At 42.8% G+C, this 15,726-nt stretch overlaps 1 protein-coding gene across 7 annotated transcripts in view; it reads left to right on the top strand.

Moving 5' to 3' along the window:
- The window catches only part of LOC106576891 (fibroblast growth factor receptor 2), a 145,466-nt gene that overhangs the window by 29,424 nt on the left and 100,316 nt on the right, over nt 1–15,726 (top strand). For 5 of the 7 annotated variants that reach the window (XM_014154426.3, XM_082964674.1, XM_082964673.1 and 2 more), the window contains exons 3-4: nt 5,685–5,954; nt 6,510–6,584. The exons of 1 other annotated variant lie outside the window; for it this stretch is intronic. In XM_014154426.3, coding sequence (XP_014009901.1) covers nt 5,685–5,954; nt 6,510–6,584 — 345 coding nt within the window. The remainder of the gene's footprint in view (nt 1–5,684; nt 5,955–6,509; nt 6,585–15,726) is intronic. One more of the 7 variants, XM_082964675.1, reaches the window with a different exon arrangement.

Below are 15,726 nucleotides of genomic sequence, written 5' to 3'. Positions count from 1 at the left end.
TTTGTAAAGGCTGGTGACATCTAGTGGAAGCAATAGGAAGTGCCAAAATATTCCTAAACCCCTGTGTTTTTCAATGGGATAGGTTTAAACTCAATACAACACATCAGGTATCCACTTCCTGTCAGAAAATGTCTCAGGGTTTTGCCTGCCAAATGAGTTCTGTTATACTCACAGACACCATTCAAACAGTTTTGGAAACTTTAGAGTGTTTTCTATCCATATATAATAAGTATATGCATATTCTAGTTACTGGGTAGGATTAGTAACCAGATTAAATCGGGTACATTTTTTTTATCCAGACGTGCAAATGCTGCCCCCTAGACCCAACAGGTTAAGGACGCATACTGTAAATGTGGCTCATCTGGCAAATATCCCTTGTTTATTGATGGCGCTGGCTGCTTGGGTTACGCACCCAATGTATATGGACGTTTGGTACATTTCTCAAATGTCCGATAAATGAAAGTCTTCCCAGTCATTTGTCTGGCGCCAGATTTTCCTGGCAGAAACCCTGGTGGGTGTGTGTGTGTTTCAAGTTGTGATTGTGGTGGTTCACATGAATAGTTGGGAATCCTGAAGGTGTCAACAGGTTTAGCGATGGGATCAGGGTCAGGTCAACAGTGTCATGAGGGGAGGAAAAGGACAGAACGAGGGGAAGAGGACTTGAAAGAGCGGAATGAGGGAGGAGAGGCATTCATGGAGAGGGACAGATGCACACAAAGCGGTTTTGTACGTTAACTATTTGCACATCGTTACAACACTGTATATAGACATAATATGACATTTGAAATGTCTTCATTCTTTTTGGAACTTCTGTGAGTGTAATGTTTACTGTTCATTTGTATTGCTTATTTCACTTTTGTTTATTATCTACTTCACTTGCTTTGGCAATGTTAACATATGTTTCCCATGCCACTAAAGCCCTTAAATTGAAATTGAATTGATATAGAACACCTAAAAGTAACACTTAAGCATGCCTTTCGAAGTGCCACCATGGGAGCCCCTCCCAGTTCTTTTTCTTAGTTTACCCTCCATCTCTGCTTTCATTTTCCCAACATGCCTTTTTTTTACCATGTCTTGCCCCACCCCCCATTCTGGGTGTGTGCAATGCATGGTCCCTGTCATAGTATATGACCATCCCCTCTCAGTTCTGTGCATATCGGCTTTCTGTACACCCGTTCTCTCTCTTCTCTCTTCTCTGTGTTAACAGACAGAGAGAGAGAGGCCTAGCTCCCTAACTGAGGCCAAGGCCTGAATCAGGCAACAGGCTAACGCAACAGCTCTTTCCAAAGTCGTTGATTACACAATGGAGAGAAATGCAGATTCAATAACTATTAAATTAAATTACAGAGTGGCCCCCGGTACTATGGAAAACAAAGGTGCTGAATATAGCCCCCATCAATCAACACACACTCCTCTCCAGACCAAACACACTGGGTGGTGGTGGTGGGTAGAGAGGGAAAGGTACATTTATTTCAGGAGTGAAGGAAAGAGAAAAGGTTGTGCTGAGGTACAGGAACGGTTGGGAATGCTTCTATACCTGGGGTGGCAGGTAGCCTAGCGGTTAGAGAAGAAAGCCAGCAACTGGAGGGTTTCTGCATTGAATCCTGGATCCGTCTGGAAAAATTTGGTGGGAAATTAGCTGGCAACCGGAGGGTATCAAGTCCTATATGCCATTGCCTGCCATTGTGCCCTTGAGCAAGGCACTTAGCCTCCCACAACAACAGCTCCTCGGGCACCCAGTGTGGCAGCCACTGTACATCTCCAAAAAGCTGTATACTGTATGTATGTGTGTCTTGCGGAGGGGTTGGGTTAAACGAGGGAACAAACATTTCAGTTGGACCTTGTATGCGACTGACCAATAAAGTAATCTTAATCAACTATGCCTGTAAATATTAGTGTACAATTAGCCTAATGTAGACAGTCAGCCAAAAGACACGTTAGACACATACAGAACTGGAGATTTTAATAAATGTTTTCATTGTTGTTGGGAGTTTATTTTCCCCTTAAATCCTTTTAATCTTTCCCAGCTCAGCCCCTTTCCTGAGAAAGAACACACATGCACAGACATGCACGCACGCACACACAGTGTTTTGCTCATCAATAAACATCCAAAAATCTTGCACCTCTGCCAAGTTTTTTAAAATAAATGAAGGGTTTTACTGAGTGTTGAGATCTGTTGATCCAGAGAATTCTCTCTGTGTGTGTGTGTGTGTGTGTGTGTGTGTGTGTGTGTGTGTGTGTGTGTGTGGTGTGGGGGGGCGTGTGCGCGCGCGTGGTGTGGGGTCACGCCGGTGCTAAATCGTGGCTGCCACTGCAACAAAAAAAAACGTTTTGGGGGGGTGTATGGATGTATGCCCCAGAAAGACCCCATCTTCTGCCCTCCGCAGGAAGACCCTGCATTCACCCACTCCCCCCAGCTAACTGTTTCCTAGGGGAAACACTTGTGTGTGGGTGTTATGTCAGAATGTGTGGGAGAGCCTGGGGGTGACTGGGCCTGGATTCAATATACATTGCAATATCCAATTTACATTGGCATCATATCAGTGTCTAAACCAATAGCCTAATGGTTTTCCATGCTCACTCATAATGCGTTCAGAAAGGTGGATTGAATCCATGCAGCTGTGGCATCGCAGAGAGACATGGGAACAGGAATGGGAGTGAAGTTCTAGAGGTTAGTTTGGGTCAGGATCGACAGTCCACAGGAAAGGGCAGTACAGGGGGTGGGGGGTTAACAATATGTCATGCATTTCATAAAAAAAAAACGAATATAGTTGTAGCCACTGCCAGTCACTACTTTACCTCAGATGCCAATGTACGTCAGTGAATGATGAAGCCTTCAAGAGAGGAATTGCAATGTCTCGTTGCAGCCAAGGACCCATCACTAACATTAGAGTCAATAAAAGGAAAGACCGATGTTTTTGCTAAAGTTGATAGATGTCTTTGACAACGAAGAAACCGATTACACGGCTTGTAAAAAAAAAAAAATGCAGCGGTTTAATCAAATACCAACTGGAGAGCGGGACAAGCGGCCTGAAGCAGCATAGCTGCTCTAGTACCAACAACGTTACCGGTCAAGCCCGATTGTTTGCGTATTTAACTAAACCCATGCCATCTGAGGTAAAGAGTAGGGTGGCAGATATGTGCGGCATTTAATCTTGTTGAGGCCAAATGTTTCGAAATCGTGACCCAACGTTCCATATCCATGAGTTCATCCGACTCTGGGTAAGTAGAAGGGCTGCCTTCATTGCCAAAATCACGTGATGTGGTTGTTATCAGCTGTGTGTGCATGCAAGTGTCTTATGAGCGCTATGCAGCAGCCAAATGGATCAGTTGCTATGGCTACACGCATGCAGAGCAGGGGACAGACAGACGAGTAGCTAAAGAAGAAAGTTATTCCTTTTTTCTGCGTGTAAAAATTAGCATGGGACAGGATGGGAGTGAATTTTGATTGGGATAGGATAGGAAAGTACCCGCGGTTATATAACTGTTGCAGGATCAGGACAGTACCGGGAAAAATTTGACTAAGACGGGACAGGAATTAATTTTCACTCCCATGTCAACGTATAGGTAGCATCTCAAAAGGCACGCTATTTCCTATATAGTGCACCAATTTTGACCAGGGCACATAGTTCCAAAGTAAGGGTCTGGTCCCATATGGCTCTGGTCAAAAGTAATGCACTACAGTACCAGTCAATAGTTTGGACACACCTACTCATTGAAGGGGTTTTCTTTATGTCTACTATTTTCTACATTGTAGAATAATAGTGAAGACATCAAAACTATGAAATAACACCTATGGAATCATGTAGTAACCCAAATAGTTTTAAACATTCAAAATGTATTTTATATTTGACATTTTTCAAAGTAGCCACCCTTCGCCTTCATGACTGCTTTGCACACTCTTGGCATTCTCTCAACCTGCTTCATGAGGTAGTCACCTGGAATGCATTTCAATTAACAGGTGTGCCTTGTTAAAAGTTAAATTGTGGAATTTCTTTCCTTCTTAATGCGTTTGAGCCAATTGGTTGTGTTGTGACAAGGTAGGGGTGGTATACAGAAGATAGCCCTATTTGATAAAAGACCAAGTCCATATTATGGCAAGAACAGCTCAAATCAGCAAAGATAAACGACAGTCCATCATTACTTTAAGACATGAAGGCCAGTCAATCCGGAAAATGTCAAGAACTTTGAAAGTGCAGTCGCAAAAACCATCAAGCGCTATGATGAAACTGGCTCTCATGAGGACCGCCAGAGTTACCTCTGCTGCAGAGGATAAGTTCATTAGAGTTACCAGCCTCAGAAATTGCAGCCCAAATAAATGCTACACAGAGTTCAAGTAACAGAGACATCTCAACATCAACTGTTCAGAGGAGACTGCGTGACTGCTGTAAAGAAACCACTACTAAAGGACACCAATAATAAGAAGAGACTTGCTTGGGCCAAGAAACATGAGCAATGGACATTAGACCGGTGGAAATCTGCTCTTTGGTCTGATGAGTCCAAATTTGAGATTTTTTTTTCCCAACTGCCATGTGAGATGCAGAGTAGGTGAACGGATGATCTCCGCATGTCTGGTTCCCACCGTGAAGCATGGAGGAGGAGGTGTGATGGTGTGGGGGTGCTTTGCTGGTGGCACTGTCAGTGATCTATTTAGAATTCAAGGCACACTTAACCAGCATGGCTACCACAGCATTCTGCAGCGATACACCATCCCATCTGGTTTGGGCTTAGTGGGACTATAATTTGTTTTTCAACAGGACAATGACCCAAAACACACCTCCAGGCTGTGTAAGTGCTATTTGACCAAAAATGAGAGTGATGGAGTGCTGCATCAGATGACCTGGCCTCCACAATCACCTGACCTCAACCCCATTGAGATGGTTGGACCGCAGAGCGAAGGAAGATCAGCCAACAAGTGCTCAGCATATGTGGGAACTCCTTCAAGACTGTTGGAAAAGCATTCCAGGTGAATCTGGTTGAGAGAATGCCAAGATTAGGCAAAGCTGTCACCAAGGCAAAAAAATAAATGTATTTTGATTTGTTTAACACTTTTTTGGTTACTACATGATTCCATATGTGTTATTTAATAGTTTTGATGTCTTCACTGTTATTCTACATTGTAGAAAATAGTAAAAATAAAGAAGACCCCCTGAATGAGTAGGTATGTCCAAACTTTTGACTGGTACTGTATATATTTTCATTTTGGAGGTATCTGGCTTTCCCTGCTGTTTCACACTGGCTGCCTGGTATTTCTTCTAAAAGGGAGGTCTATCTGTCTATCTGTCTGGGCACAATTATTGGTTGTTACTCTTACAGGCTCCACCTCCACACCACTGTCCACTCTCCACCTTCTGCTTTGGGCCATAACTGCATGCTTTACTCATGAAAGCACAACCCAACACAAGATAATGTTTAGAGTGTGGCTGACTGATGGATCCACAAGGGGTTATGAGGTTGACGTCCTAATTTATGGTTTTAAGATTAAAGTATTTGGGCCTCTTCTCTCTCACTGTATCGCTCCTCTTGGCATGACGTTGATTTAAGTGCATCCATGGGGTTATGTGTGGGTTTTTTTTTTACACTATTGCTTATTTCTTATTCTCCCACCTTTTTCCCTGAGTTTCCTCCCTCCTTTCTGTGCACAACCCTCCTCACTTTCCTCCTCCCCTCCCTTCGCTCTGCAGAGCCTCCGACCAAATACCAAATCTCTAAGCCCACCGTGTGCTCGGTGCACCCGGGGGAACTGCTGAAGCTCAGCTGCCTTCTGGCCGGGGAGCCCGGAGCCATCACCTGGACTAAGGATGGTTCCACTCTGGGGGCCAACAACCGCACCCTGATAGAACAGGAGGTTCTGCAGATCCGCGACGCCACGCCCAAGGACTCTGGGCTGTACGCGTGCAGCACTGTGGGCCCGCAGGGCAGCGACACGCTCTGCTTCATAGTGAACGTCACAGGTGAGTCAGGGTGCCATGAAGGAGGCAGGACAGAGTAACCAGCCAGTCGGCCAGCTTGTCAGGGCAGGACAAGGGCATGGTGTAGGTCTTATAGTATGCTTTTATATTGCTCTGGTATACACATATGGCGTGTCATGGAGAGTAGAGTGGATAGTCGTTGGACTGCAATGTGGCTTCAGCTACTTTACCTGTGAGGGTTCGAGTTGCACCTACATCCCTGTTCTTGAGAGGTGGTGCTGCCTTTGTAATGGTGTAGTTGGGGAATGGCCATGGAAGGGCTGTGGACTGGGTGTTTATTTTTTTGGTTCATGTAGTTAATTTAAAGTTATTTAGCTTTTCTTACATAGGTTAGTGACTCATGTAAACGTCAATATTACATCACCTGATCCTCAACACATCAGTGCATGTATGAGCATGTGCTGCAGTGAGTGTGTGTGTACTGTAGTAGTGTGCATGTGTGTGTGTGCCTGCCTAGCAGTGTGAGTGTATATGTTTGGCTGCAGCTGTCCTGAGGGTGCCAGAGATGGCAGTAAGTAACCGTGGTCATCTCTACAGATGCCATCTCGTCTGGGGACGATGAGGACGACACAGAACGATCGGAGGACGTGGGGGCGGACGGAGAGCAGATAAGTGAGTATGGGCATAGTATTGTGGGGACAGTGTGGGCAGCAGACGCCATGACTATTGTCTTCTGTAGTGGGGGCCTGTGGGCAATATGTGAACTCAGCAAAAAGGTTGTAGTTTTTTTGGTTGTTTTTACCCTCATTGTTAGATGATAACACTGTTGTGGAACTGAGGGCAAAGGCTTGGACTATCGACCATGAGATCAAATGTCATCATGACTAAAGTTACTTTTTTAAATTCTACTGGAAACAGAGAAGACAGTTGTATTGTATGTATGTTACCTAATTTGGTTATTTTATATTATTTAAAATCTATTGTGAGGTATCAGCTATACCGTTGCATTCCTCTGTATGTACTGAGTCTGGGAGTCTGTTTGTGCTGTGAATGTATATGTGTTCTGAGGGTGTTTGTGACCCACATTAAAAAAGACTACAGTTTAGAATTCTATAGTAAAATGTAGTATACTGTGGAATACTATACTACATACTGTAGTATCTCTCGATCATGTGTAGTACTTACTATATAATGTTGTAGTATAGTACATATTATTGTATTATCCGGAAATAAAACACTGTAGTAAATACTATAGTAATGTCCGCAAAAACACTACAGTCTGTGAAAAAAAACACTTTTATATAGTAAATACTACTGTATATACTTAGATTTTTTCACAGGCCTACACAAAATATCCCATAATGTTGAAGTGGAATTATGTTTTTTAAAATTTGTACAAATTGACCCCTTTGTTATGGCAAGCCTAAATAAGTTCAGGAGCAGAAATTTGCTTAACAAGTCACAAAACAAGTTGCATGGATTCACTCTTTGTGCAATAATAGTGTTTAACATTACTACTTCATCTCTGTACCGCACACTATACAATCTGTAAGATCCCTTAGTCAAGCAGTGAATTTCAAACTCAGATTCAACCACAAAGACCAGAAAGGTTTTCCAATACCTCGCAAAGGGCATCTGTTGGTAGATGGGTAAAAATAATAAAAGCAGACGTTGAATATCCCTCTGAGTATGGTAAAGTTATTAATTACACTTTGGATGGTGTATCAATATACTCAGACACCAATGGGGGATCCTGAGGGGAGGACGGCTCATACTAATGGCTGGAAAGGTGCCAATGGAATGGCATCAAACCATGTGTTTGATGTATTTGACACCATTCCACAAATTCCGCTCCAGCCATTACCACTAGCCCATCCTCCCCAATTAAGGTACCACCAACCTCCTGTGTCAGACACTACAAAGATACAGGCCTTCCTAACTCAGGAAGGAAACCACTCAGGGATTTCACCATGAGGCCAATGGTGACTTTAAATAGTTTAATGGCTGTGATAGGAGAAAACTGAGGATGGATCAACAACATTGTAGTTACTCCACAATACTAACCTAATTGACAGAGTGAAAAGAAGGAAGTCTGTACAGAACAAAAATATTCCAAAACATGCATCCTGTTTGCAACAAGGCACCAAAGTAATACTGCAAGAAAGTGTGGCAAAGCAATCTTTAATGAATACAAAGTTCTATGTTTAGGGCAAATCCAATACAACACATTAATGAAGATGGCGCCGGAGGGAATGTCTGCCGTTTTGTTGGCTCTTAACCAACCGTGATATTTTGTTTGTTTTTTTGCATTGTTCGTAACTTGTTTTGTACATAATGTTGCTGCTACCGTCTCTTATGACCGAAAAAGAGCTTCTGGACAGTGATTACTCACGTCGAATTGGACAAAGAGTTTTTCTTTAATGAGTCGGACGGGAAGGATATACTCCAAACACCCGAACAGGCCCTCATCCCCATCATTCGCTGGAGAAGGAAACAGAGATTTCGCGGAAAGAGATCAGGGTGCCTTGTGAGGATCGGACGACTAGTGGCGAATCTGCCTTTGCCCTCCGTACTACTAGCTAACGTTCTATTACTGGAAAAATAAATGGGATAAACTGAAAGCACGTATTTCCTACCAACGGGACATTAACCTGTTAGGGCTAGGGGGCAGTATTTGCACGGCTGGATAAAAAAAATGTACCCGATTTAATCTGGTTACTAATCCTACCCAGTAACTAGAATATGCATATACTTATTATATATGGATAGAAAACACCCTAAAGTTTCTAAAACTGTTTGAATGGTGTCTGTGAGTATAACAGAACTCATTTGGCAGGCAAAACCCTGAGACATTTTCTGACAGGAAGTGGATACCTGATGTGTTGTATTACCTTTAAACCTATGCCATTGAAAAACACAGGGGCTGAGGAATATTTTGGCACTTCCTATTGCTTCTACTAGATGTCACCAGCCTTTACAAAGTGTTTTGAGTCTTCTGGAGGGAGATCTGACCGAACAAGAGCCATGGAACGATGATGGCCCATTAGACACCTGGCGCGCAAGTTCATGTTGGGTACCCTCGTTCCAATACGTTATAAAAGAGTATGCATTCGTCCACCTTGAATATTATTCATGTTCTGGTTAAAAAAGGCCCTAATGATTTATGCTATACAACGTTTGACATGTTTGAACGAACGTAAATATATTTTTTCCCCTCGTTCATGAAGTGAAGTCCGGCGGGCTTAGATCATGTGCTAACAAGACGGAGATTTTTGGACATAAATGATGAGCTTTTTTGAACAAAACTACATTCGTTATGGACCTGTGATACCTGGAAGTGACATCTGATGAAGAGAATCAAAGGTAATGGATTATTTACATAGTATTTTCGATTTTAGATCTCCCCAACATGACGACTAGTCTGTATCGCAACGCGTATTTTTCTGGGCGCAGTGCTCAGATTATTGCAAAGTGTGATTTCCCAGTAAGGTTATTTTTAAATCTGGCAAGTTGATTGCGTTCAAGAGATGTAAATCTATAATTCTTTAAATGACAATATAATATTTTACCAATGTTTTCTAATTTTAATTATTTAATTTGTGATGCTGACTTGACTGCCGGTTATTGGAGGGAAACGATTTCCTCAACATCAATGCCATAGTAAAACGCTGTTTTTGGATATAAATATGAACTTGATAGAACTAAAAATGCATGCATTGTCTAACATAATGTCCTAGGAGTGTCATCTGATGGAGATTGTAAAAGGTTAGTGCATCATTTTAGCTGGTTTTATGGTTTTGGTGACCCTGTCTTTGAATTGACAAAACATTACACACAACTCTTGTAAATGTACTGTCCTAACATACTCTAAATTTATGCTTTCGCCGTAAAACCTTTTTGAAATCGTAAAACGTGGTTAGATTAAGGAGATGTTTATCTTTCAAAGGGTGTAAAATAGTTGTATGTTTGAAAAATTTGAATTTTGACATTTATTTGGATTCAAATTTGCCGCTCTTGAAATGCACCTGCTGTTGATGGAGTGCACCACGGGGGGGGCGCCTGCGTCCCACCTAGCCCATAGAGGTTAACTGTAATATCTTATGTTTCACCGAGTCGTGGCTGAATGATGACATTATAACATACAGCTGGTGGGTTATACACTCTATCGGCAGGATAGAACAGCAGCCTCTGGTAAGACACGGGGTGGGGGCCTCTGCGTATTTGTAAATATTAGCTGGTGCACAATATTACATTACATTACATTACATTACATTACATTATAACATTTATTTATTTATAACATTATTACATTACAATATCTAAGGAAGGCTTGAGATTTTGCTCGCCTGAGGTAGAGTATTTCATGATAAGCTGGAGACCACACTATCTACCTAGAGAGTTTTCATCTGTATTTTTCGTAGCTGTCTACAGACCGATGCTGGCACTAAATCCGCACTCAATGAGCTGTATACCACCATAAGAAAACAGGAAAACGCACATCCAGAGGCGGCGCTCCTAGTGGCCGGGGACTTTTAATGCAGGGAAACTTAAGTCAGTTTTTCCTCATTTCTATCAGCATGTTAAATGTGCAACCAAAAATGTTCAACCAAAAACTCTGGCCCACCTTTACTTCACACACAAAGACGCATCCAAAGCTCTCCCTCGCCTTCCATTTGGCAAATCTGAGCATAATTCTATCCTCCTGATTCCTGCTTACAAGCAAAAATTAAAGCAGGAAGCACCAGTGACTGGGTCTATAAAAAAGTAGTCATGTAAAACAGATGCTAAACTACAGGACTGTTTTGCTAGCACAGACTGGAATATGTTCCGGGATTCTTCCGATGGCACTGAGGAGTACACCACATCTGTCATTGGTTTCATCAATAAGTCCATCGATGACATTGCCCCCACAGTGACTGTACGTACATACACCAACCAGAAGCCATGGATTACAGGCATCATTCGCACTGCGCTAAAGGGTAGAGCTGCCGCTTTCAAGGAGCGGGACTCTAACCAGAAATCCCGCTATGCCCTCCGACGAACCATCAAACAGGCAAAGCATCAATACAGGACTAAGATTGAATCGTAGTACACCGGCTCCGACGCTCGTCTGATGTGGCAGGGCTTGCAAACTATTACAGACATCAAAGGGAAGTACAGCCGAGAGCTGCCCAGTGACACGAGCCTACCAGACAGGCTAAATAACTTACATGCTTGCTTCGAGGCAAGTAACACCAAAACATGCATGAGAGCACCAGCTGTTCCGGACGGCTGTGTGATCACGCTCTCCGCAGCCGATGTGAGTAAGATCTTTAAACAGGTCAACAGGCCGCAGGGCCAGACGGATTACCAGGACGTGTACGCCGAGCATGCGCTGACCAACTGGCAAGTGTCTTCACGGACATTTTCAACCTCTTCCTGTCTGAGTCTGTAGTACCAACATGTTTCAAGCAGACCACCATAGTACCTGTGCCCAAGAACACTAACATAACCTGCCTAAATGATTACCGACCTGTAGCACTCACATCTGTAGCCATGAAATGCTTTGAAAGGCTGGTCATGGCTCACATCAACAGCATTATCCCAGAAACCCTAGACCCACTCCAATTTGCATACCTCACCAACAGATCCACAGATGATGCAATCTCTATTGCACTCCACACGGCCCTTTCACACCTGGACAAAAGGAACCCCTATGTGAGAATACATTGACTACAGCTCAGCGTTCAACACCATACTGCCCTCAAATCAAATCTAATTTTATTGGTCACATACACATGGTTAGCAGATGTTAATGCGAGTGTAGCGAAATGCTTGTGCTTCTAGTTCCGACAGTGCAGTACTATCTAACAAGTAATCTAACAATTTCACAACAACTACCTTATACACACAAGTGTAAAGGGATGAATAAGAATATGTACATATAAATCTATGGATGAGTGATGGCCGTGCGGCATAGGCAAGATGCAGTAGATGGTATAGAGTACAGTATATACATATGAGATGAGTAATGTAGGGTATGTAATCATTATAAAGTGGCATTGTTTAAAGTGACTAGTGATACATTTTATTACATCCAATTATTAATTATTAAAGTGGCTAGAGATTTGAGTCAATATGTTGGCAGCAGCTCATCACTAAGCTAAGGACCCTGGGACTAAACACCTCCCTCAGCAACTGGATCCTGAACTTCCTGACGGGCCGGCCCCAGGTGGTAAGGGTAGGTAACAACACGTCCGCCACGCTGATCCGCAACACTGGGGCCCGTCAGGGGTGCGCGCTCAGTCCCCTCCTGTACTCCCTGTTAACTCATGACTGCACAGCCAGGCACAACTCCAACATCATCATTAAGTTTGCCGATGACACAACAGTGGTAGGCCTGATCATCGACAACGATGAGACAGCCTATAGGGAGGAGGTCAGAGACCTGACCGTGTGGTGCCAGGACAACAACCGCTCCCTCAACGTGATCAAGACTAAGGAGATGATTGTGAACTACAGGAAAAGGGGGGCCAAGCACGGCCCCATTCTCATTGACGGGGCTGTAGTGGAGCAGGTTGAGAGCTTCAAGTTCCTTGGCGTCCACATCACCAACAAATTAACATGGTCCAAGCACACCAAGACAGTCGTGAAGAGGGCACGAGAGAACCTATTCCCCCTCATGAGACTGAAAAGATTTGTCATGGATCCTCAGATCTGCAAAAGGTTTTAGATGCACCAGCGAGAGCATCCTGACTAGAGGTCGACTGATTATGATTTTTCAATGCCGATACCGATTATTGGAGGACCAAAAACCCGAAAACCCCCCCAAAAAATGATTTACTTATTTGTAATAATGACAATTACAACAATACTGAATGAACACTTATTTTAACTTAATATGATACATAAATACTATCAATTTAGCCTCAAATAAATAATGAAACATGTTCAATTTGGTTTAAATAATGCAAAAACAAAGTGTTGGAGAAGAAAGTAAAAGGGCATTATGTGCCATGTAAGAAAGCTAACGTTTAAGTTCCTTGCTTAGAACATGAGAACATATGAAAGCTGGTGGTTCATTTTAACATGAGTCTTCAATATTCCCAGGTAAGAAGTTTTAGGTTGTAGTTATTATAGGAATTATAGGACTATTTCTCTCTATACGATTTGTATTTCATATACCTTTGACTATTGGATGTTCTTATAGGCACTTTAGTATTGCCAGTGTAACAGTATAGCTTCCGTCCCTCTCCTCGCTCCTACCTGGGCTCAAACCAGGAACACATCGACAACAGCCACCCTCGAAGCAGCGTTACCCATGCAGAGCAAGGGGAACAACTACTCCAAGTTTCAGAGCGAGTGACGTTTGAAACGCTATTAGCGCGCACCCGCTAACTAGCTAGCCACTTCACATCGGTTACACCAGCCTAATCTTGGGAGTTGATAGGCTTGAAGTAATAAACAGCGCAATGCTTGAAGAATTGCGAAGGGCTGCTGGAAAAACGCACGAAAGTGCTGTTTGAATGAATGCTTACGAGCCTGCTGGTGCCTACCACCACTCAGTCAGACTGCTCTATCAAATCATAGACTTAATTATAATATAATAAACACACAGAAATACGAGCCTTAGGTCATTAATATGGTCGAATCCGGAAATTATCATCTCGAAAACAAAACGTTTATTTTTTCAGTGAAATACGGAACCGTTCCGTATTTTATCTAACGGGTGGCATCCCTAAGTCTAAATATTCCTGTTACATTGCACAACCTTCAATGTTATGCCATAATTACGTAAAATTCTGGCAAATTAGTTCGCAACGAGCCAGGCGGCCCAAACTGTTGCATATACCCTGACGCGTTCAATGAACACAAGAGAACTGACACAATTTCACCTGGTTAATATTGCCTGTTAACCTGGATTTCTTTTAGCTAAATATGCAGGTTTAAAAATATATACTTCTGTGTATTGATTTTAAGAAAGGCATGATGTTTATGGTCAGGTACAGTCGTGCAACGATTGTGCTTTTTTCGCAAATGCGCTTTTGTTAAATCATCCCCCGTTTCGCGAAGTTGGCTGTCTTTGTTAGGAAGAAATAGTATTCACACAGTTCGCAACGAGCCAGGCGGCCCAAACTGCTGCATATACCCTGACTCTGTTGCAGAGGTGACACATTTTCCCTTGGTAAAATAAATTCATGTTAGCAGGCAATATTAACTAAATATGCAGGCTTAAAAATATATACTTGTGTATTGATTTTAAGAAAGACATTGATGTTTATGGTTAGGTACACGTTGGAGCAACGAGCGTCCTTTTTCGCGAATGCGCACCGCATTGATTATATGCAACGCAGGACAGGCTAGATAAACTAGTAATATCATCAACCATGTGTAGTTAACTAGTGATTATGATTGATTGATTGATTGTTTTTTATAAGATAAGTTTAATGCTAGCTAGCAACTTACCTTGGCTTCTTACTGCATTCGCGTAACAGGCAGGCTCTTTGTGGAGTGCAAAGTAAAGCAGATGGTTAGAGCGTTGGACTAGTTAACCGTAAGGTTGCAAGATTGAATCCCCAAGCTGACAAGGTAAAAATCTGTCGTTCTGCCCCTGAACAAGGCAGTTAACCCACCGTTCCTTGGCCGTCATTGAAAATAAGAATGTGTTCTTAACTGACTTGCCTAGTTAAAAAATATTATAAAAAAAAAAAGATATCGGCAAATCGGTGGCCAAAAATACCGATTAGCGATTGTTATGAAAGCTTGAAACCGGCCCTAATTAATCGGCCATTCCGATTAATCGGTCGACCTCTAATCCTGACAGGTTGCATCACTGCCTAGTATGGCAACTGCTCGGCCTCCGACCACAAGGCACAACATAGGGTAGTGAGTATGGCCCAGTACATCACCGGGGCCAAGCTTCCAGCCATCCAGGACCTCTATACCAGGCGGTGTCAGAGGAAGGCCCTAAAAATTGTCAAAGATTCCAGCCACCCTAGTCATAGACTGTTCTCTGCTAACGTACGGCAAGCTGTACCGGAGCGCCAAGTGTAAGTCCAACGCTCTAACCACTAGGCTTCCTGCCGCAGTATACTACAATCTCCAGTAGTCACTTTAATGATTCTACCTACATGTACATATTACCTCAATTACCTCATCACAGGTGCCCCCGCACATTGACTCCATACCGGCACCGGCTGTATATAGCCACGCTATTTGTTATTTACTGCTGCTCATTAATTATTTGTTCTTCTCATCTCTTACTCTTTTTTTAGGTATTTTCTTAAAACTGCATTTTTGGTTAAGGGCTTGTGAGTAAGCATGTCACTGTAATGTCTACACCTGTTGTGTTCGGCGCATGTGACCGCATGAGTACCACTCTCCATATTTTCAAGCATAGTGGTGGCTGCATCATGTTATGGGTATGCTTGTGATCGTTAAGGACTGGGGAGTTTTTCAGGATAAAAAATAAATGGAATGGAGCTATGCACAGGGAAATCCTAGAGGAAAACCTGGTTCAGTCATCTTTCCACCAGACACTGGGAGATTTATTCACCTTTCAGCAGGACAAATACCTTCAACAAGGCCAAATCTACACTGGAGTTGCTTACCAAGAAGACAGTGAATATTCCTGAGTGGCTGAATTACAGTTTTGACTTAAATCTACTTGAAAAGCTATGGCAAGACCTGAAAATGGTTGTCTAGCCATGATCAACAACCAATTTGACAGAGTTCAAACATTTTTGAAGTATAATGGGCAATTGTTGCACAATCCAGGTTTGGAAAGCTCTTAGAGACTTACCTGGAAAGACTCAACGCTGTAATCACTGCCAAA

The sequence above is a fragment of the Salmo salar genome, chromosome 18, assembly GCF_965601325.2.
Source record: "Salmo salar chromosome 18, fSalSal1, whole genome shotgun sequence".
NCBI classification, from domain to species: domain Eukaryota; kingdom Metazoa; phylum Chordata; class Actinopteri; order Salmoniformes; family Salmonidae; genus Salmo; species Salmo salar.
Note: the sequence above shows the minus strand (reverse complement) of the source record. Positions and strands in the feature narration are given on the sequence as shown.